Source organism: Ictalurus furcatus, chromosome 5 (genome assembly GCF_023375685.1).
Source record: "Ictalurus furcatus strain D&B chromosome 5, Billie_1.0, whole genome shotgun sequence".
In the NCBI taxonomy this organism is placed as follows: domain Eukaryota; kingdom Metazoa; phylum Chordata; class Actinopteri; order Siluriformes; family Ictaluridae; genus Ictalurus; species Ictalurus furcatus.
In genome coordinates this window covers 10,250,317-10,272,180 of record NC_071259.1, presented here as the reverse complement: position 1 = coordinate 10,272,180, position 21,864 = coordinate 10,250,317, and the positions used below count along the sequence as shown (strand labels likewise).

General features: G+C 38.8%; 1 protein-coding gene across 2 annotated transcripts; it reads left to right on the top strand.

The window, feature by feature from the left end:
* The first annotated feature begins 1,570 nt into the window (after positions 1 to 1,570).
* wnt5a (wingless-type MMTV integration site family, member 5a) lies at positions 1,571 to 21,440 on the top strand. Of its 2 annotated transcripts, none has more exons than XM_053624735.1 (6): positions 1,571 to 1,700; positions 1,853 to 2,023; positions 5,436 to 5,575; positions 7,112 to 7,359; positions 14,301 to 14,593; positions 18,816 to 21,440. In XM_053624735.1, exons 3-6 carry the CDS (start codon positions 5,451 to 5,453, stop codon positions 19,272 to 19,274), a joined length of 1,125 nt encoding a protein of 374 aa, XP_053480710.1. In that variant the 5' UTR covers positions 1,571 to 1,700; positions 1,853 to 2,023; positions 5,436 to 5,450; the 3' UTR covers positions 19,275 to 21,440. The 2 variants fall into 2 exon arrangements, with proteins under 2 accessions (XP_053480710.1, XP_053480709.1); XM_053624734.1 differs by having other exon boundaries at positions 1,850 to 2,023.
* Positions 21,441 to 21,864: the final 424 nt, after the last annotated feature.

Sequence of the window (21,864 nt, the reverse complement as noted above, 5' to 3'; positions counted from 1 at the left end):
AGTTGGTATGGGATGAAATTATACCTAAAAATGTAAGCGTAGATGCCCACGCATCAATAAATCTGATATGAAATGGTCATACTTATGGAGGCTGCTGCAGTGTAGTGCAATGGTTTTCAAAATTTCAACAATTTGGTGTGAAAAATAAATTCTCACTCTCAGACAACCACACACACACACACAATCAATTCCTAATATAATGTAATGTAAAGATGTAAGATGTAATTATTAATAAAAAGGGGGATATATTCAGAAGTCTGTATTTTTAATGTGTTTTAAAGACATCTTGCAAAAGGGAGGCCTCAGTCAAATGTTAATGCCATTTGGGGGGCCTTGCCCTGGAAAAGTTTGGGAACCCCTCTTGTAGGGTACCAGTTATAGCGTCAGTTTTAAATTCATTCATTCTCTCTCTCTCTCTCTCTCTCTCTCTCTCTCTCTCTCTCTCTCTCAAACACACACACACACACACACCCGTTATAGGTTCGGCCTGGTCTCACGCTGCCTCTCCAGTGTTCCTGGGAGGTAATCTGAAACCCCCCGCGCTGAAAAATCAGACTCGACTTTGGCGCGGATACTGCAATAGCCCCGGGTACTTTATGAGTTTATTTTAGGTCATAGAGACGCCTCTGTTTGTTCCACGCTGTTCCGCCCATTTTTACAGATGTACTCGGTGATTCTGATGTCGAGGGACTCTTCACTGTTGTGTGTCTATGGTTCCACCGGTTTTGCAGTGCAACATCTTTATAACGGCTAGAGATGTCGGGTATCTACGATAAGTTGTTTTGGGAGATCATATCATAGCATCTGGCATGCAAACACCAGTTCCTGACTGAAAAAAGATGCTGCAAATCAAATGAATTCATTTATTCATTCATACAATGTTGTTCAGTTTTCTTTCGTCTCCGTAACGCATAAGATATACTAACCATGCTTGGTGCATATTTCAATATAACCATTTTATATAGCCTACGATTGGTCAATTTTTTAAACTATTTTAATCGTCATGGTAACTGAACTGTCCACGTGAAAGACTGAGAACTGGATTACGGCTGTTTGTTTTTCTGGGCGGGTTTTATTCTGACTCGCCGCTCTGCTCGGTGGAGTTTTACGCGATCCGAGGAAGTTTGAAAGGGACCTGAGCGCATGCGCACATCAGTAGCGGGATTTAGCGAGTGGCGGGGCGGAAAGAGAGAACACACGAGCGAGCGAGAGAGAGAGCAGGTGACAGAGCTGAAGTAGAGCGCCAGTTTGTGCTCACATCATTTCACTGCTCTTAGTTGGTCGGAGCGTCGCCGCAGGTCGGGAAATAACACTTCCCCCCAAGGGTTGCAAAAACTCTCCTAGTTCTGATCCGCTGATTTTGTTACAATCACCTCACTTTTGGAAAAGAAAGCAATTGCACATTTCTAAATACAGGCTGATCATGGAGAGTTTGATGCTTCGGGTGGAATGGAGAGTCCAGTAGACGCGCCGCGATTGTGGCCAGCCATCACCGTGTGGATATTGTAACAGGTAGAACAGAACTGAAAACACCCTCGTTTTTGGATTAACCTGTGTGTCGAAAACGCGATTTCGTTTTTTTGTTCATTCGCGACTCCGAAACACACACGATCTCCTGTGATATCGTACATGGGAACTTCTGAGGACAAGAAGACGCGTTCGTCAGCGGCATTCTTACTGGCTTGTGAATTTATGTGTCGGTAAGTGTTTCCGCAAGTTCGTGCCCACGCCTCTGTAAAAAAAAAGAAAAGGGAAAAAAGGCACTAATTATTTGGATTGCTTTAGCTCATTGTAAATAGTCTCTACTACCCCATCCCTCATTTCCAAACACTTCATGCCCATCTACCAGCAGCACTTAGAGGTCGGACCTGCGAGCTCCTGCTCCTTTGCTACGCTGTGGATTGCGACTATTTCGGGCTCACAGAGAACCTGAAGTCGGATAAATATAAGTGGGATTTGCTTTGGAGTTTTGATTCCAAATCCATCAACTCCAAGAGGCTCCTCCAGCACGAACCACTTAATTGTAAGTCAAGTCTGCTTTTACGTCTTTTTTTTTATTATTATTATTTTGTTTCATGCGTAACGTCACTGCGTCTTATTCACGCTCCCTTTAGTGTCTTAAACGCGTACAAGATTGTCTTGTGATCCATGATTTAAAGGAATAAAATGTGCGCAGGTAATCCGGTTTGTGCACACAAACGTGTGTGCAGTTTTAAGTAGCTTTAAATGTAATGTATCATTCTTTGTTACCATTTATGAGGAAAAAAGGTAGCTGAAGGTTTGCGAGCGTTGTGAAGTGAAAGGGCCATTTGCAGCTCAATATGTTGGAGCTGTCTCCCTCTAGTGACCACCAGGTTCTATGAAGTTTTGTCACACACATGTGCCTGAACAATGTTTAATTGAAACAATTGCGCATTAAGCGCGGAAACTCTTTCTTTATGCCTCCTTTGCTGCGCATTAGGGGACCGTAATGCAGATAATAAAATGTACATTTTACTCGATGTGCTACTTATTCATGACGTTTTTACGTTTCGATAAAATAAAATAAATAGCTTATATATTTTTTATTTCTCTCTTTCCTTTTAAACATTATACATAATGGTAATACATAATTTGCTCTACATAATTCTTACTTTTCCTATTCCCATTTATGCTATTACTGAATGTACTCAGATTCAGTTCATTTTAATCTGGAGACGAGGTTGTAAATACCTTAATTATAGTTTGTCTTAAAATAATTCGTAGCATTTGTTTTTAGGAAAAAAGTGAGAACCGTGTATCAGAATGCTGATTTAATTTTAGAGACACCGGGAATTCAGGAATGTGTGCATGCACACATGCCCGAAGGAACAGCATCCTTTTGTCGGAGTACAGAGAATTGTCATCCCCCAAATCTGACTATTTTCAGGGCAGTAGATGTATTACAATCAGTTCAGGCGCTGATGTATAATATCACCAGATTTAGGCTTTGTTCCGAAATAGTCATAGTCAAAACTTTGTATTATTACAGACTCAGGGTCCAATTAAATTAAAAGACAACGCATAAAATAATAATAATAATAATAATAATAATAATAATAATAATAATAATAATAATAATAATGAATAATTAAAAAATTCCACGTGAAAAATTCAGCTATTTATATTTTTTTTAAATGGGAAAGAATGCAGGTGTCAGAAGTCAGGACATATGCTGACATTCACTACCCTACTACTTTCATAGCCTGTGCGTGCTGCCTATTAAATCTGATTTAAAGATAATTAATTCATTTTTGTACTCCGACATAATACACATTGTTTTTCAATTTTGATCACGGTGAGGTATTCTTATTTATTTATTTATTTATTTATTTATTTATTTATTTTTAATGCAAATAAGAAGAGTTGTGGGATTTTGACACAAGCCATTTAAGGATTGGATTTTGATCAAGACAAACTTCAGCAAAATGTTTTACTAAATACCTACATTCGATGGTCTCTCTTTTAAAAAAAAATAAATAATAAAAAAAAAAAAAAAAAAAAAAAAAAAACACACTCTAACGATCCCATCAACGGGGTTAAAACTGTTAAAATAAAACCACATGTTCGGCGCAGTGACGGTAAACTTGGCGCACAGTTTAATGACTATTAGCGGGGCCTGCTTTCGTACTAAACTCTGCAAAATGTAAACCATGACAAATGAGTCTCAATATAAATGCTCCCAAAATCAGAACTGGACACTAACCGCCTCCTGGAAAATCTTCAACCTGTTTTAAGAGGCTTCCCCCCCCCCAGAGGGGGAGGGGGGGGGTTGTGGCGTAAACATTCACTTTAATTTGTTCCCTCCATTTTAACCTGTTTGTGTGAATTTCAGCCGCGTGCATGAATGTTAAATACACTGAAATGCTTCGGCGCAAAGGAATGCAGTCTATCAAGATTTGAGTAAAGAAAAATCAACAAATTCCTCGGCATTCGTTTCAAAAGTTTCCGGGGAAATTTTACTGCGGTTGGTACAAAGTTTTATACAAGTTAGAAGGTTTTATTTATTTTAAGCGTGTTAATTCCATGCGATCCTAGGAAGGTAATTTAAACCATTTTAGCCGAAGCCGTCCAAAAAAAGACCATCCTGCCTTAATATCCACGTATAAAATCAGGTAAACATTTGTTAATAAAATATAATATGCTCAGAATTGTAGTTCATTTAAATGCTGTATTTAAATATTTCTCCGTTTTGAATCTGGTCATGTGGAACTAAACTTGGGCCTGAATCAAATAATGCACAGGAAAATGTCGTTTTTACGTCATTTACCAGTGTTTAATCGTGAGAACGTGTGATAAAAAGTCATGTTCAATTTACTTACAGGTTGCGCTGATGTGTCGTTTATCACCGTAATAACCTTTACGGTACTGACCTATCAAAGGAGACTGTAATATGTCATCGAGCTCTGTTATAAATGACTATATAAATAATAAAAATGTATTGTTCATTCTGACTAATTTTGCAGGTTTTATGTGAGGAATCCTAACATAGTCCAACAAAGCAGTTTACTCAACCCAATCTTTAACCATACCAGATCAAGCACAAGGATACAATATGCTTGCATATAGTTCTGTAACTGATGTACTGTTCATTTTTGAAAGTAAAAAACCTGTACACACATGCTAAGTCCTTCTTCCATCAAAGTCACTGAGCTCAGCCTCTTTTGAATGAATTAGAAAGGAAATAATTCATTATTTATTTCAAGTAGCTCCACTCAGAGCAGGCAGCCGTACAGACCTGCTGTCCAGCCCTGGTTGATGCAGATTACTATAAATTAAAATACGTCCATTAAATATATCTTACATACGTTGTACTTAACAGTAGACTGACCATAAAATGCCCATTACTTCTTACCATCAGTTGAGTGATGTTTTTGGATCCAAACCTCAAAGTGTTTTCTCAAACAGTTTCTACATTTAAGTAAACCCACCGTTCATCTAGGTTGCAAAAACCAGTAAATCACACAATGCTTGTATTTGTACAAAATATCAAATATCTTCCACATTCTTTGTTTTTGGGTTGGGTCGGCCATTTGGTTTGTTGTTAATTTAGAAATACTAACAGGGCAAATAGAGAGAGGACTGTTTAAATTTGCTCGCCGTTTCATCTTGGACATAAGCTTGCACGATATGAAGAGGAGCTTATATGCATTGGGTTTTTCACGGCTGTACATCTGTTGGTAAGTTTTATGTGATATGTGAGTGTCAGGTATTGTGACAGTCTTAAGCTGCTAAATCTCGCATACTGTTGAAAGCACATGTAGACATGCGCATACTAACATGAGTTTAAACTATGAATGGATACTAACATGTTCATGGGTACCAACTAAAGCATATGGAAGTTGTGTGACATATTACCCTCTGACAAAGTGATGTCTTTTATTCACCAGCTAACCAGCTTTATTTGTTCTTTCCAGAGCTGCTTTTTCAGGATGCGCTTATTGAACAGGCCATCTTCCTCAGGCTGGGTCAGAGTCATGGACACACGACATGGAGTGGTTGCCATCACTTTCCTGGCCTTCTTCATGCAAGTGGTTGTGGAGGCTACCTCATGGTGGTAGGTATCTACAGTATATACACTGTCTAAGACAAACACAGCTGTGCGTGTGTGTGTGTGTGTGAGAGAGAGAGAGAGAATGATGGACTGTGAGGTTGGCCAGACGAAGGATGGATAATGGATGAACAAGAAAGAGACGACTAACTTGCCTTCATTTCTTGTTCTTCTTCTCTCGCTCGCTTTTTTTCCTTTCTCACTCTATCTCCATCATCTTCATCTTCATCTTTAGTATACTGTGGCTGAAGTCGGTCTGGTTCCGTCTTTTGTGTCCCACCACATTCTAAAATAAAATGGGGGAAAAATACATGCTGACTTTAGCACATACGCCTTTGCTCAGTTCTGACTTTCCCCCTCTTTATTTTCTTTTCCCCTGTATTGCCAAACCAAAATGATGAATATTATATAAAACATAGAATGCTGTGGTTTTGCAATGAATTTCCAAATATGCACAGGCACGAACTGTGTAGGTTTGTGTTTGTCAAGTGTGTGAGTTTCTATGGGCTTGTCCATCCTATTTCCATTAATAAAAAAGGCAAAATCAGTCTGCACCGGACCAAATATCAGATGAACTGAATATAGAGGAAAAAAAAATACGTTTAGCTGATTACTGGATCAGTGCAGTTTTCAATATTGTGCATGTGAGACTTTGTAACTAATGGAAAAACAAAACTGATTATTCAAGAAACTGTAAAATACAGTTTTACCCTTTTGGTTTGACTGTTTTAATCTCAGTAGCTCCAGCCCTCATAAGTTCCACAATGACGCCTGAGCCCGGTACAATTTCATTGCGAACTTGAATGGAGCGAGTCTGCTCGGTTGCACGCTCCATACACAAAGGAAGAAGGCAATAAATCCTGTCTCGTAACATCTTTAATTGTTTGATTTGCTGGAAGAAAATGAAGGACTTGTATTTGAAACAGACTGCCACTTCCAAGATGGAAGGTCTGATTTCATTGTGATTTTCTGCCTGTTTACTTTTACCGCATATGATGCCTGCCACTGTGTCTTTTCAACTGAACTCAGCTGAATTGGTTGGACGTTACTTAGTAGTGCACAAAACAGGGATTCTTCATTCCCAGTAATGTTATACCAGTACTTCTCCGGAAGTATCCACATGGACAGCATATATAATATGGCTGTTTTCTGAACTGGGGTCCCAATCCTAGGGTTTATCTTTGGTTTCAGTGTTCACTCAAGCTTTTGCCAACTACACACAAGGTCATTTTCTCTTCTCTTAATCCTAAATTCCAAATGCTTTCTGAGCCAAAACAATATGAGACGAACTACCCCGGATAAGAGGTTCCTATAATGTAGATGATGCTGATTGTCTCTCTTCTTACATCTAATTTATAGCTGACTTTGAAAAAGAATAAGAGAAGCCCTGATCTATTCTGTGATAGCCCACACGTGATAATGATTTACTTTGTACAAGATGAGAATTGTTGGTCACTCTGCTTCCCCTCATATAATTTCCACAGTGTATCAGATTTCCTGGTGGACTAATTGAAGGTGCTTATGTTTGTGTGCCTGTTGCAGGTCTCTGGCTATGAATCCACTGCTGATTCCCGAGGCTTACATCATAGGCGCACAGCCGCTGTGCAGTCAGTTGGCAGGCTTGTCCAAAGGCCAGAAAAAGCTGTGCCAGCTGTACCAGGACCACATGCAGTACATCGGCGAGGGTGCCAAGACAGGGATCCGTGAGTGCCAGTACCAGTTCCGCCACCGACGCTGGAACTGCAGCACAGTGGATAATTCCTCAGTGTTTGGCCGTGTCATGCAGATTGGTAAGTCTATCAATAAGTGGAAAAAAGCTTCACTTTTACTAATACATGAACCAAAATTACACATTCTACATGAGACACGGACTGATGACTGTACTTAAATTCCATGCACAGATTTCTTTCTATAAGGACAGTAACTTGTGCTTCGGTGTTCTCTATTACATTCATAATGCTGAAGAGACTCTACACATTCTGTACGTCATCAATCTAAATCTAAAACCACATCTTTTGCTGGCAACTACATGACGTAGATATATTAGGTGCAAGCTCCATCCTGAACTTTCAAAACTTCCCAGTTCCTAACAAGAGGTTTGGAATGGTCGCAAATACTGCATTGTGCTCCTTCAGCTATTCAGATTGTGATTAATGACTGAAAACGAAGTGAGGAAAAAGAGCTGAATAAAATATAAGTAAAATGTCAGTAAAAAAGACCACCTTATTAGTATTATTGTAATTTTCCTTTGAAGTAATATTGTGATTTGTGGATGCACGTCAAGCTGGTAGGAGTTCTGCTTTGCTACTTTTTTTTTTTCCAAAACAAACTCTTTTTTTTTTTTTTTTTTTAAATATAATATTGGTTTTGTTTTGGCAGTATAGTGTTCTTTCCTTGTTTAGGCGAGGGGGCAAAGGGTACTTAATGCAAGGCGCATGCATGTGGTAGGCCATTTTTAATAGCAGTGGTCAAGCAGAACGTTTTTACGATGACGTCTGTGAATGAATCAGATGTGAATGAATCAGAATGGCTGCCTCCAAATGGCTAGCGACTGACATTGAAAATGGTGAGTAATTGTGTTTAGCCTAAATTTATGCTGGACTGTGCTCTACACTGACCCAGCCCTTTTATGAGGTGTGCTAGTGTAAGGATAGAAAAGATGTTAGAGTTTTTCTTTTCCTTTCCTGATGATTATGAATTAATGATGAAATTTTGTTCAAATTTGCTTAGGTAGCCTACCCTCTAGCAATGCCATTTGCTCTAGACATTACCCTCTAGACATTTGAACGCTGGAACACTGGAAATGACATTTATCATCCTAGCTAATGAAGAGATTAGGATCAAATATTAACTATAAAATGGTTTGCCTTGGCGTGCATGGCGGTCTAAACTGAGTGAATGTACCATTTTAAGAGTTTATTTTGAATTAAGGTAGTTTTGAATTCCATGGCTGCAACACATCTCAAAAAAGTTGGGACGGAGGCAACAAAAGACTTGAAATGTAAGTGTTACAAAAAAGAAACAGCTGGAGGTTAATTGTCAACAGGTCAGTACCATGATTTGGGTATAAAAAGAGTATCTTAGAGAGTCAGAGTCTTTCAGAAGTAAAGATGGGCAGAGGTTCACCAATCTGTGAAAAACTGAATCTAAAGTTTGTGGTACAATTCCAGAATAATGTTCCTCAATGTAAAATTGCAAAGACTATGAACATCTCATCGTCTACAGTACATAATATCATCAAAAGTTTCAGAGAACCTGGCGAAATCTCTGTGTGCAAGGGACAATGGTGAAAATCAATATTGCATGCCCATGATCTTCGAGCCCTCAGGTGGCACTGCAGTAAAAACAGGCATGATTCTGTAATGGAAATCACTGCATGGGCTCAGAAACACCTCCAGAACTCATTGTCTGTGAACACAGTTCGCCGTGCTATCCACAAATGCTGGTTAAATCTCTATCATGTAAAGAATATGTGAGCCATATGTGAACATGATCCAGAAACGCCGCCAACTTCTTTGGTCCAAAGCTCATTTAAAATGGACTGAGGCAAAGTGGAAAACTGTTCTGTGGTCAGACAAATCATAATGTGAAATTCTTTTTGGACACCGCACCCTCTAAACTAAAGAGGAGAGGGACCATCCGGCTTTTTATCAACGCTCAGTTCAAATCCTGCATCTCTGATGGTATGGGGGTGCATTAATGCCTATGGAATGGGCAGCTTGCATATCTGGAAAGACACCATCAATGCTGAAAGGTGTATATACAGGTTTTAGAGCAACATATGCTTCCATCCCATCTTTACTTCTTGGAGACTCTGACTCTTAAGATACTCTTTTTGTACCCAATCATGTTACTGACCTGTTCCCAATTAACTTAAGTAGTTGAAAGATGTTCCTCCAGCTGTTCCAGCCTTTTGTTGCCCCGTCCCAAATTTTTTGAGATGTGTTGTGGCCATCAAATTCAAAATTACCTTATTTTTTCCATAATATGATACACTTCCTCAGTTTAAACATTTGACATGTTTTCTATGTTCTACTGTGTTTTTAAATCATTGCATCCTGTTTTTATTTACATTTTACACAGTGTCCCAACGTTTTTGGTATTGTGTGTGGGTGTATGGTGTTTTTTTTATATATATATATATATATATATATATATATATATATATATATATAAATTTTGATCATGTTAATGCATTATAAAATGCAAGAGGCTATTGAGCACTGTGGTTTGTTAAACTTGGACAAACCTGCACAGATATTTACTAATCCTGGCGGACATAAACAACTAGAACTTTTAGGGTAAGAAAGCAAAGTTAATTAACTTTATTATTTTGAGGAGGTGTTGGTGGGGGTTGTTATGCTTGAATGTAACGTTTGTCTTCAAATATTTTGATTTAGTTCATTACTGGGTTTAGTTGCTTCATTGCATAATTTGCTTTGTTTGTGTATTCCCAGTAAGGACTTCATATTTTGTCCTCCTTTTGCATTAACTACTCCGTAGTCTTCATAGCTGTCCATTCCAACAAGAAGTTAACTTCTCCTTATAAGTTCACCCAACTGTTTGCTTTAAAGTCAACCCTGATATGGCCAGTTAAATAAATACATCTTAACCCATCTTTATTGAAATGCAAATGACAGAAATCCAACACAGACCTGGCAGAACCAAGACACTCTCCGCTTGTCCTGGAGAAGCCGAGGTATCTTGAGGACAATACAGTGGGGGAAATCAACATTGGACGTGTCAACATTTTTTTTCAGTAAATATATTTCCAGTAAGGCACATGAAATTTTCACCAGACTTTGGTATTAACTCAAGAAATCTGCACATATAAAGAAATCCAAACATTAAAGTCCATAAATTAAGTTATGTGTAATAAAGTGGAATGACACAGGAAAAAAGCATTGAACACGCTAACTGAAATTTATTTAATACTTAGTGAAGAAGCCTTTGTTTGTAATGACGCTTCCTGTATGAAGAAATACAGCTGCAGTATTCAGGTGTGATTTTGGCCCATTCTTCTTAACAACGTCTTTAAATCTTCTTCAATTGGATTCAAGTCAGGTGATTGACTGGGCCATTCTAAAACCTTGGTTTTTTTTTTTTTTTTCCTCTGAAACCAATTGAGAGTTTACTTTGCTGTATGCTTTGGATCTTTGTCCTGCTGGAAGGTCCACCAACATCTCATCTTCATCATCCTGCTGGATGGAACAGATTCTTCTCGAGAATCTCCTGGTAAATTCATTGTTCCTTCAATTATATCAAGTCTGCCTGTACCATGCGATGTCTGCCAGCCCCACACAATGATGCTTCCACCTCCAAACTTCACTGTTGGTATAGTGTTTTTAGGGTGCTGTGAAGTGCCATTTCTTCTCCAAACATGGTGTGTAGTATGACAGCCAAAAAGTTCAATTTTGCTCTTATCTGACCAGACTACACTCTCCCAGTATTTCATAGGCTTGTCCAAATGAGTTGTAGCAAACTTTAAATGAGCTTTGACATGCCTTTTTTTTAGTAATGGAGTCTTGTGGGGTGAGCGTGCATAGAGGCCATGGCGGTGGAGTGCATTGCCTATTGTTTTCTCTGTGATGATGGTACCTGCTGCCTCCAAGTGTTTCTGTAGCTCTTTCCGAGTGGTCCTTGGCTCTTGGGTTACTCTTCTGACAATTCTTCTGACTTCCTGGACAGAAATCTTGCAAGGGGCTTCTGTGCATGGCCGGTTGATGACGGTGTGATGTTGCTTCCACTTGCGGATAATGGCCCCAATGGTGCATAGTGGAAGATTCAGAAGTTTTGAAATATGTTTGTATCCGATTCCATCAATATGTTTCGCAATAATAAGGCTGTGAAGGGCTTGGGAGAGCCTTTTTATAGACCATCAATTTACTAACCCAGCTGATATTAATTTGTACAGATAGGAGGTGTAATTACTTTCTAACTACTTTTCAGCTGGTTCCTTGCCTTGGAGAACGGCTTTTTTTTAGTGTGTTCAATACTTTTTTTCTGTGTCATTCCACTTTATTACACATAACTTCATTTATGGACTTTAATGTTGTGAATTCTTTATATTTGCAGATTTCTTGAGTTAATACTGATGTCTTGTGAAAATTTCATGTGAATAGCCTCATTGGAAATATATTTACTGAAAAAAATGTTGATGTGTTCAATACTTATTTCCCCCACTGTATGTCATTCACCAGCTCAGCTATCTTTTCTAATGCTTTTTAAAATATCAGAAAAAAAGTAGTAACCTTCCCTCTGCAGGCCAAACCTTCCTTAATAACCTTTCCATCTGGATCACATTTAAACATTCATTCCGTCCTGTCTCACTTTTTTTTTTTTTTTTTTTTTTTTACACTCGTTTATTTCATCACCTGCATTGTTTTAGATGGAATGGTGTCTTTACTTTGGTGACGGAAAACTCCCTAAAGCCCCAGTATTTCATTACATTCTAAATCCCACATCTTTGAAAAACCCTACTGCATTTAATAAGCTATTATGAGGTCTTCTCAAGTAATGGAGTCTTGCTGATGGGAATAGTCAACTTCACATACAGTATACCTTTTAATGCTGGAAGGTCTGTGGTCTTTTGGATATCCCTCAGGCATAATATGAAAATGACCTGAATTGTTGTGGGTCAGGTTATTCGAGGGCTGCCCTGTAAACCGAGGGCCCTTTTCCTGGAAAGTCTGTGGCAGGGGGCGTGGTCATATTTCTGAATCAGCTTCATGCCCTTTGGGGGTGGCGGGGGGGGGGGGTAGGTGTGTGACATATATATATTGCCAGTGGGTCACAAACTCGGCATGTGGAATACTTTATAAATCTAAAGATCACTCAAGACGTGACTGGGACACGATATGCATTCAACAAATAGCATCTCAATCTCTCTTGCAGTCTTATTAATATATCTTATACTCTATAATGCTGAAAATTATTTTAATTATCTGAAACAACCATTAAAATCAAATGTTTGACTCCACCAACAATTCAACTGGTTTAGTTGGACACAAAATTAAGATGTGGGTAAACATTCATTCAAATATGCAAAAACTGTCTTCATTGACTGACTTCTCAATCTAATGACTAGCTATAACTGAAAATATATTGTGTGTGTTGTTGGGTCTTGAATACGAACTCAAGATTGTTTCCATTATAAATTATGAACTTCAGGAATAAATGCCTCATGCTCAACATCACCCCTAGGAGAATACAGTGCTGTGAAAAAGTATTTACCCCATCCTGATTTTTTTCTGTTTTTGTGTATCTCATACTAAATTGTTTAGGAAATTAAAACAAAATCTAAAATAAAACAAAAGCAACCGGAGGAAACACAAAATACAGTTTTTAAATTATAGTTATTTATTGAAGCAAAAAAGTTAAGAAATACCAACTGGGTCTGTGTGAAAATGTATTTACCCCCGTAGTTACTAATTCCCCAAATCTGTGAAACTGCATTCATAATAGGCTTCAGATGGACTAGACGCAACCAGGCTTGATTACTGCAAACCCTGTTCTATCAAATCAACACTTGAATAGAAGTTAAATGAAGTTGGTTAAAAGGTCTTACCCTGTAACACACAATGCCAAAGTTGAAAGAAATTCCAACAATGATGAGGAAGGTGGTGATTTGAAATACATCAGTCTGGGAAGGGTTACAAATCTATTTTAAAGGCTCTGGGACTCAAAAGGACCACAGTGAGAGCCATTATCTCCAAATGGAAAAAACTTGGCACAGTAGTGAACCATCCCAGAAGTGGCCAACCTTCCAGAATTTCTCCAAGAGCACAGCAGCAACTCATCCAGCAAGTCACAAACGAGCCAAGGACAACATCAAAGGACCTACAGGCCTCTCTTGCATCAGTAAATGTCACTGTTCATGATTCCACTATCCGAAAGACACTGGGCAAAAATGGCTTACATGGAAGAGTGCCGAGGCAAAAACCAGTACTAACCCAGAGGAACATTTAAGACTTGTCTTAATTTTGACAAAACACACCTTGATGGTCCTCAGACCTTTTGGGAGAATGTTCTGTGGACTGAAAGTCGAAAGTGGAACTGTTTGGAAGATGGGGGGGTCCCGTTACATCTGGCCTACACCAAACACTGAATTCCACAGAAAGAACATCATACCTACAGTCAAGCATGGTGGTGGCAGTGTGATTGTGTGGGGATGCTTTGCTGCTTCATGGCCTGGGCAACTTGCAATAATTGAGGGAAACATGAATTCTGCTCTCTACCCGAAAATCCTAAAGCAGAATATCCGGTCTTCATTCTGTAAGTTGAAACTCAAGCACCACTGGATTATGCTGCAAGACAATGATCCAAAGCATAGGAGTAAGTCCTAGTCTTAGAAGTAAGGGAAAGATTCATCTCCAGTTATCGGAAGCATTTGGTTGCAGTTACCGCTGCTAAAGGTGGCACAAACAGTTTTTACGTTTAAGGGAGCAATTAGTTTTTCACATTGGTGGTAGGTGTTGGATAACTTCTTTTGCTTTAATTAAAAATAATAAATAAATGAAAATTGTGTTGTGTGTTTACTCCGGTTGCTTTTGTTTTGTTCTATGTTGTATTTTGTTTGAAGATCGAGAACTATTTAGTATGAGATGTACACAAAAACAGAAGAAATCAGGATGGGGAAAATACTTTTTCACAGCACTGTATGTATTTAATACTTGAAGGCAATCTTTCATATTTCTCCTCTGATCCTAATTTTTCCCACTTGATTTCACAGGAAGCCGCGAGGCAGCGTTTACATACGCAATCAGCGCAGCAGGTGTTGTGAATGCAGTTAGTCGAGCGTGCAGGGAGGGCGAGTTGTCGAGCTGTGGCTGCAGCAGGGCGGCTCGGCCCAAAGAGCTTCCCCGAGACTGGCTCTGGGGAGGTTGTGGAGACAACCTCAACTACGGCTACCGATTCAGCAAGGAGTTTGTGGATGCCCGTGAACGAGAAAAGACCTATGAGAAATCGTCCATGGAGAGTGCACGGCTCTTGATGAATCTCCATAACAACGAAGCAGGACGGAGGGTAAGCTTTTGCCTTTATGGATTTCTCACCATACATACTAAGATTGCTGGTGAATTATTCTTTGTAATGCACTGGTACACGTATAATTGTAAAATGATTTTAGCAAAGACATGATTTTGCAATGTGTTGTACCAGTATTTGATGGAATTGGATACCATTGTGGAAAGTCATCAGAGAATTGACTTTTAAAGAAGTGATTGGAATGGTAATAGTGTGTACAGGTACTTTTACACCTATTAAAGTCTCAGGATTTTGCGATTGCAGAAATTAATGCAAAATCAAGGGTTCAGAGGAACTTGCAATTTTTTGATTTTCTTGCTGATTTTCAACAGATTTGGGCCAAGACACATCATGCGGCATCATCACAACGCATATTCAGCCAAAACCCCTTTTGTTTCACGTGCGTCAAGCATGAGTACAGCTAAAAGATCTCATTTACCAACAAACCTCACTGCGAAAGACCATGCAAAACAACTCTGTACAATTGCAATTTTGCCAGTTCAAGTAGATTTCTGTAAAAAAGCACAAAAATCTCAGCGAATTGCATCGCAAACTTTGAAAAAAGCTACAGCAAAATCAAGCATTTTTGGCTGCAACAGTCACAAAAAAAAGTGCTGCAAAAACCTGTATGGACTGATTAGAGTCTAAATCGGAGCAAAAAAATGATGCACGTACAACTCACAAATATTTCCAATGCATGAAGAACAGTGAGTTATATAAATCACTAATTTAAAACATTTTGTGTAGCACTTCCAGCAATTAATTTATCTTTTTGTTTATCATTAAAGATATCCAGAACACATGGCATTTCTGCAGCATTATACCTCTACCAGTACTTTGGTTCAGTTTGTAGCTCACGGCTCAGTTTAATAGCTCTGATAGCTGAGATCTCCTCGCTAAGACGCTCATGACCCGGTTATTTTGGTTCGCACCCATATAAGATTTCAGAGTCACCTCACCTATGCAAACCACAAAAATGGGGAAAATGCACCAGGGTTTTAATCAAATGGACCAAATGATGCATATCTGAGAGCATCCTAAGCAGATGTTGAATGAATAAGATTCAACTCGAGCATTTCATATCATTCTTAATAATCTTTTTTATTCTTGCACTCACTTTGATGCTCCATCCACTTAAAAATTAAGATTTGGTATACAGTTGATGTACAGTGCATGGGCATGAACAAATAGACCACTAATTAAGTATTCAACCTGCTAAACTTATACCATATTTTATACCTGGAATAGCAACAAAATACTACAGTATGTTGGTTATAAGCAACAAGTACAACCACCATGTAGAATAGCAACCTGCAGGTAGAATAAAAGGACTATTTATGTACCTTCCAAGTGTTTCCTATCTCAAAAGCTGAGGTTCCATATAAGCAGTGTGCGTTATATGATTGAAATGCAGCTGAGCGTGAGACTATGAGAGTAATCAGAATGCATGTCAAGCTCTCATCTGGGTAACAGCTTGCTCTGGCTTGCTGTGTGTCAAGAACTGCCCTTTGATCTGCATGTTTCTGAAGTGCTGACTTCATCTGATCATGAACTCTTTTTATTCATGCCCTGTACCTGAGGCAGGTAGATTTTTCAATTACAAATATTATAAAGAAAAATCTGCTAGCTCGGTTCTCACAGACTGGATTAGGCTAAGCTGTACAGGCGATTTTCAGGTTGTGTTCCAACTCGATGAAGAGAACGGTTTGAACCTTGTACAGAAATCATTATAGATGTATGTTTTGTTTTTTTCTTGTGTTTGCAAGGCAGGTTGTAAAAAAGACCAATAATTTTCTTTTAGACCTGGAAAAATTCCTGATTGGAGTGGACTGATTCCAATTTTGCAGTCAAGTGCGGATTATTAAAATGAGTATATAATAATAGCCAGCAATAAGTGAAAAACAGTGGAAACTACAGTGAACTGCTTTGGCACATAACTTGGTTAATCACATATGACACATTTTAGAGGACTAGCAGATATTATGCCAAAGTTGATCTAATTGTTATTTCCCATGGCCCTGAAGCTCATGGAACCTAAAAACTTTTAAAAGTCACCATTTAAAAATAAATAAGTTAACTTTAAATAAATAGAGTTTAAAGCTGCTTTTTTTTTTTTTTTTTTTTTTTTAAAGAAAGCTTTGAAATTGAATTATTTCGTTTAAGTTGACTGATTACTTTAAAGAGAACCTTTTTTTAAAAAAATATTTTAAGTTGATTGTTTTAAATGTTAACTTATTTTTTTCAGTTGACTTCTTTTTTTAAAACATGACTTTAAATAAAAAGTATTTATTTAAAAAAATATATTTTTAAGCAAAACATTTTTTTTTTAAGTTCATGTTAACATTTTTTAAGTTGGCATTATTTAAAAATAAGTTGAGTGATTTTATTTAAAGTTGACTTTTTTATTTTTTTTAGAAAACATCTCTTTTATTGTTAAAGTTGGATTGCTTTCAATGTTAACATATTTTTAAAACTGATTGGTTTTGATTTAAAGTTGATATTTTTTTATAGTTGGATTATTTTTGATGTACCTGGCCTTTCAGGGCCACTGTAGTTATTACAGCACATCCGGAAAGTATTCACAGCGCTTCACTTTTTCCACATTTTGTTATGTTACAGCCTTATTCCAAAATGGATTAAATTAATTATTTTCCTCAAAATTCTACAAACAATACCCCATAATGATAATGTGAAAGAAGTTTGTTTGAAATCTTTGCAAATTTATTCAAAATAAAAAACAAAAAAGCACATGTACATAAGTATTCACAGCCTTTGCCATGACACTCAAAATTGAGCTCAGGTGCATCCTGTTTCCACTGATCATCCTTGAGATGTTTCTACAACATGATTGGAGTCCACCTGTGGTACATTCAGTTGATTGGACATGAATTGGAAAGGCACACACCTGTCTATATAAGGTCCCACAGTTAACAATGCATGTCAGAGCACAAACCAAGCCATGAAGTCGAAGGAATTGTCTGTAGACCTCCGAGACAGGATTGTATCGAGGCAGAGATCTGGGGAAGGGTACAGAAACATTTCTGCAGCATTGAAGGTCCCAATGAGCATAGTGGCCTCCATCATCCATAAATGGAAGAAGTCTGGAACCAGCAGGACTCTTCCTAGAGCTGGCCGCCTGGCCAAACTGAGCGATCGGGGGAGAAGGGCCTTAGTCAGGGAGGTGACCAAAAACCCGATGGTCACTCTGACAGATCTCCAGCGTGTCTCTGTGGGGAGAGGAGAACCTTCCAGAAGAACAACTATCTCTGCAGCACTCCACCAATCAGGCCTGTATGGTAGCGTGCCCAGACGGAAGCCACTCCTCAGTAAAAGGCACATGACAGCCTGCCTGGAGTTTGCCAAAAGGCACCTGAAGGACTCTCAGACCATGAGAAACAAAATTCTCTGGTCTGATGGTTTGAATGGCAAGCGTCATGTCTGGAGGAAACCAGGCACCAGTCATCACCTGGCCAATACCATCCCTACAGTGAAGCATGGTGGTGGCAGCATCATGCTGTGGGGATATTTCTCAGTGGCAGGAACTGGGAGACTAGTCAGGATTGAGGGAAAGATGAATGCAGCAATGTACAGAGAGATCCTTGATGAAAACCTGCTCCAGAGCGCTCAGGACCTCAGACTGGGGCAAAGGTTCATCTTCCAACAGGACAACGACCCTAAGCACACAGCCAAGATAACAAAGGAGTGGCTACAGGACAACTCTGTGAATGTCCTTGAGTGGCCCAGCCAGAGCCCAGACTTGAATGCGATTGAACATCTCTGGAGAGATCTGAAAATGGCTGTGCACTGACACTCCCCATCCAACCTGATGGAGCTTGAGAGGTCCTGCAAAGAAGAATGGGAGAAACTACCCAAAAATAGGTGTGCCAAGCTTATAGCATCATACTCAAAAAGACTTGAGGCTGCAATTGGTGCCAAAGGTGCTTCAACAAAGTAAAGCAAAGGCTGTGAATACTTATGCTCATGTGCTTTTTTTGTTTTTTATTTTTAATAAATTTGCAAATATTTCAAACAAACTTCTTTCATGTTGTCATTATGGGGTATTGTTTGTAGAATTTTGAGGAAAATAATGAATTTAATCCATTTTGGAATAAGGCTGTAACATAACAAAATGTGGGAAAAGTGAAGCGCTGTGAATACTTTCCGGATGCACTGTATCTAAAGAATATTATACACTCTCTTCCTCTGTCGCTTTCTTCCTCAGATGGTATCACACCTGGCTCACGTATCATGCAAGTGCCACGGCGTTTCGGGTTCATGCAGCCTGAAGACCTGCTGGCTCCAGCTGGCTGACTTCCGCAAAGTGGGCGATGCACTAAAAGAGAAGTACGACAGCGCAGCAGCCATGAAGATTAACGCACGTGGCAAGCTGGTGCAGGTGCACTCCAAGTTCAACCCACCCACCAGCCAGGACCTGGTGTATGTGGAGCCGAGCCCAGACTACTGTGTGCAGAACCACAGCACAGGCTCACTGGGCACGCAAGGGCGTCTCTGCAATAAGACCTCTGAGGGTATGGACGGTTGCGCGCTCATGTGCTGTGGCCGTGGCTACGACCAGTTCAAGGCCACGCTGGTCGAGCGCTGCCATTGCAAGTTCCACTGGTGCTGCTATGTCAAATGCAAGCGCTGCACGAGAGTTGTTGATCAGTTTGTGTGCAAATAGCCTGCTCCCAATTGCATTTTTTTTTTCCTGAAAGAGAGTGTGTCTTGTGCAGTAGGATCCCTTTTCCGAAAGAAGATGGGAGAACCTTTGGGAAAGTTGGGGAAAGGAAAAGAACTATATAAATTATATTTATGGAGTCAAAACAATTATACTGTTTCAGAAAAGACTGACCTCTTTGTGTGTGTCTTTTTTTACATTCTCAAAGTAATAGGTACAAGAAGTTTAAAGAAACAGAGTATTTATTTTCTGTGATTTTCCTGTTGTTTTTTTTACCCCCCTTGTTTCTAAAGTGGAATTTGTTGCAGTGAGTGCAATCCGACTACCCGGACAAAAGCAAAACCTTCCCGATTATCCACAAAAGGGTAAATAGGTTCATTTTGTCCCTTGAAGAGGTTCAAGTGCCGCACTGGTATTTTACTCAACCACACCGAATCACTTGAGTAATGTGGTGCCGTAGTGTTTCGTTTCAGTCTCAACCACTGTCTGCCTGGGTTTGTATATCACTAAGAGTGGATATATCATGGTTATTGTGTGCTGCATGGATAAGCTGATTGATGTGTCTTAAACCCAAGCACACTTAAGCTTCAGAAGCTACAGTCTGTTCTAGATCAGCAAGTCTTTGCATTAACCTGGCGCAAAGAACAGCTTCATATTTCAGCTCCAGTGTGTTACTGTAAATGTATCGCGGAACTGTTACACATTTTGTTTTACACAGGTTTCTGCACTGAGTGACCATGCAACTAGAGCTGTCTGACAAAAGCAGCCTCCATAAAATGTCACTCATGCTTTAATTTCTATGCACCTGTTTTCTAGTGGCGCGTCTGGTGAAGGTGCTGCCGCTTGAGCCACGTACACAAGACAGGCCATAGTTTTGGGATGAAAAGCACTTTTGGAAGCTGGGTGTCTAAATGATTGAGTATGAAAATGTATAGGCTTTGTTTAAAGTGTGAACAATGCACAATGGTGGTGCTGACTTGTCATAAGGGAATGACACTGGGAAATGGCTAACACTTAACTGTTTAAAATGTTAAATACACTTCAGTTCTTTACATGTGTTCATTCTTTCTTGAAAGGCTCATTAATGTTGGCACCTATGTCCTCCTGACAAACTTGTCTTTTTGATCAAAATGGAAATATTCATCATTTTGGGATTTCTTCTCATAAACTTTCATTTAACTACTATACAGTTACCACTAGTTATTCATTATTTCATTTTATCATTACTACTATAATTCATTATAAATTCAACCATTATATTTATTAGCTGACAAACATTGAGGCTTTTAAAAGGTATTTCTTGTGACTGACTATATATGTATTTTTTTTCTTCTTTTAAACCAAACTGTTAATATGCTTTTAATAAATTTTAAATATCAAAAGTCAAGCATCTGAAACAAACCCTTGAATCATTGAATCAGCTATTTAAAAAAAAATAGTCATATTATGATGATGATGATTATTATGTACTATACAACTACATATGCCACCTTAAAAGTGTGTATGTGTTTTCTGGGATAAAGTTATAGTTCTATGTTTGTACAGAAATTATTAAGGTAAGATATGTCTGTATTTTTATATTTTTGTCATGTTGAGCATTGATGCTTCTGCATGCAGAAAGTTCTGAGAAAATTATTCTCTGAGTTCAAAGCTTTTGAACAAATAATAATAATAAAAATAAAAAAAACCTGGAATCTTATGAGTGGAATTGGTTAAACTTATAATGAAGTTTGTCATTTGTGGTAAACTGCTTCAAGGTTGCTTGTACTGTATTTGAATTTGTAGCTATCTTTTATTAATTTTTCTTCTGCTGTCTAGTAACACAATGTTCCATAGAACAGAAAACCTTTGGTAATCTGAATGAATGTATAATGTGCATGCAGTGCACAGTTGCATTTTGTAGTGCAAGGGTTAATCTCTAGAGTGTAGGGTGAAGTTTTTTGAGGAACCATGATGGAGTACAGTGTTCAGAACTACATTATCTCTCTATGCGTGCTCAAAAGTGCAATCAGTTTCATAGTGCACGACCCTCTGTTTAATCTACAAGTGTTTTCCACTCCTCAAAAAATTTAAGACTTGGGTTAAATAGCTCTCAAGCCTCTCACCACCATCCCCTTTAAGAACTATACAATACTATGATTCAAGACTACCTTTTACCAACTACAACTCTCCAGCCCCCCCCCCCAAAAAAAAAAATTAGGAAGAAGGTACCCTTGCTTTTTTCCCCATTAATCTTTCTCAGCTCACACACTTAGGCTTGGTGGCAGAGCTGGTCAGGCAGCATTCTCAAAACCACCGCCACTTTCATTCCTCACGCGATAAAGAATGTAGGTCCAAGCCGAGGATCGGAGGGCTCAGGTTAAGAGCGCTTTCCCGACATCAAGGGGACCCTGAGCTCTGAGCCTGCAATGCTTCATCTCATCAGAAAATATCTGCAGGCATGGCATCTGATGCCTCTCAAGCCTCTGTTTGATGTCTAACACCAAGTTTATCTGCAACCAAATGAAAGAGCCCTCAGTGCTGTTTAATACAGAATAGTGAAACAGCAGACATTTTAGGTGAAAGTCATATGAACTAGCTACACCGTGTTTTT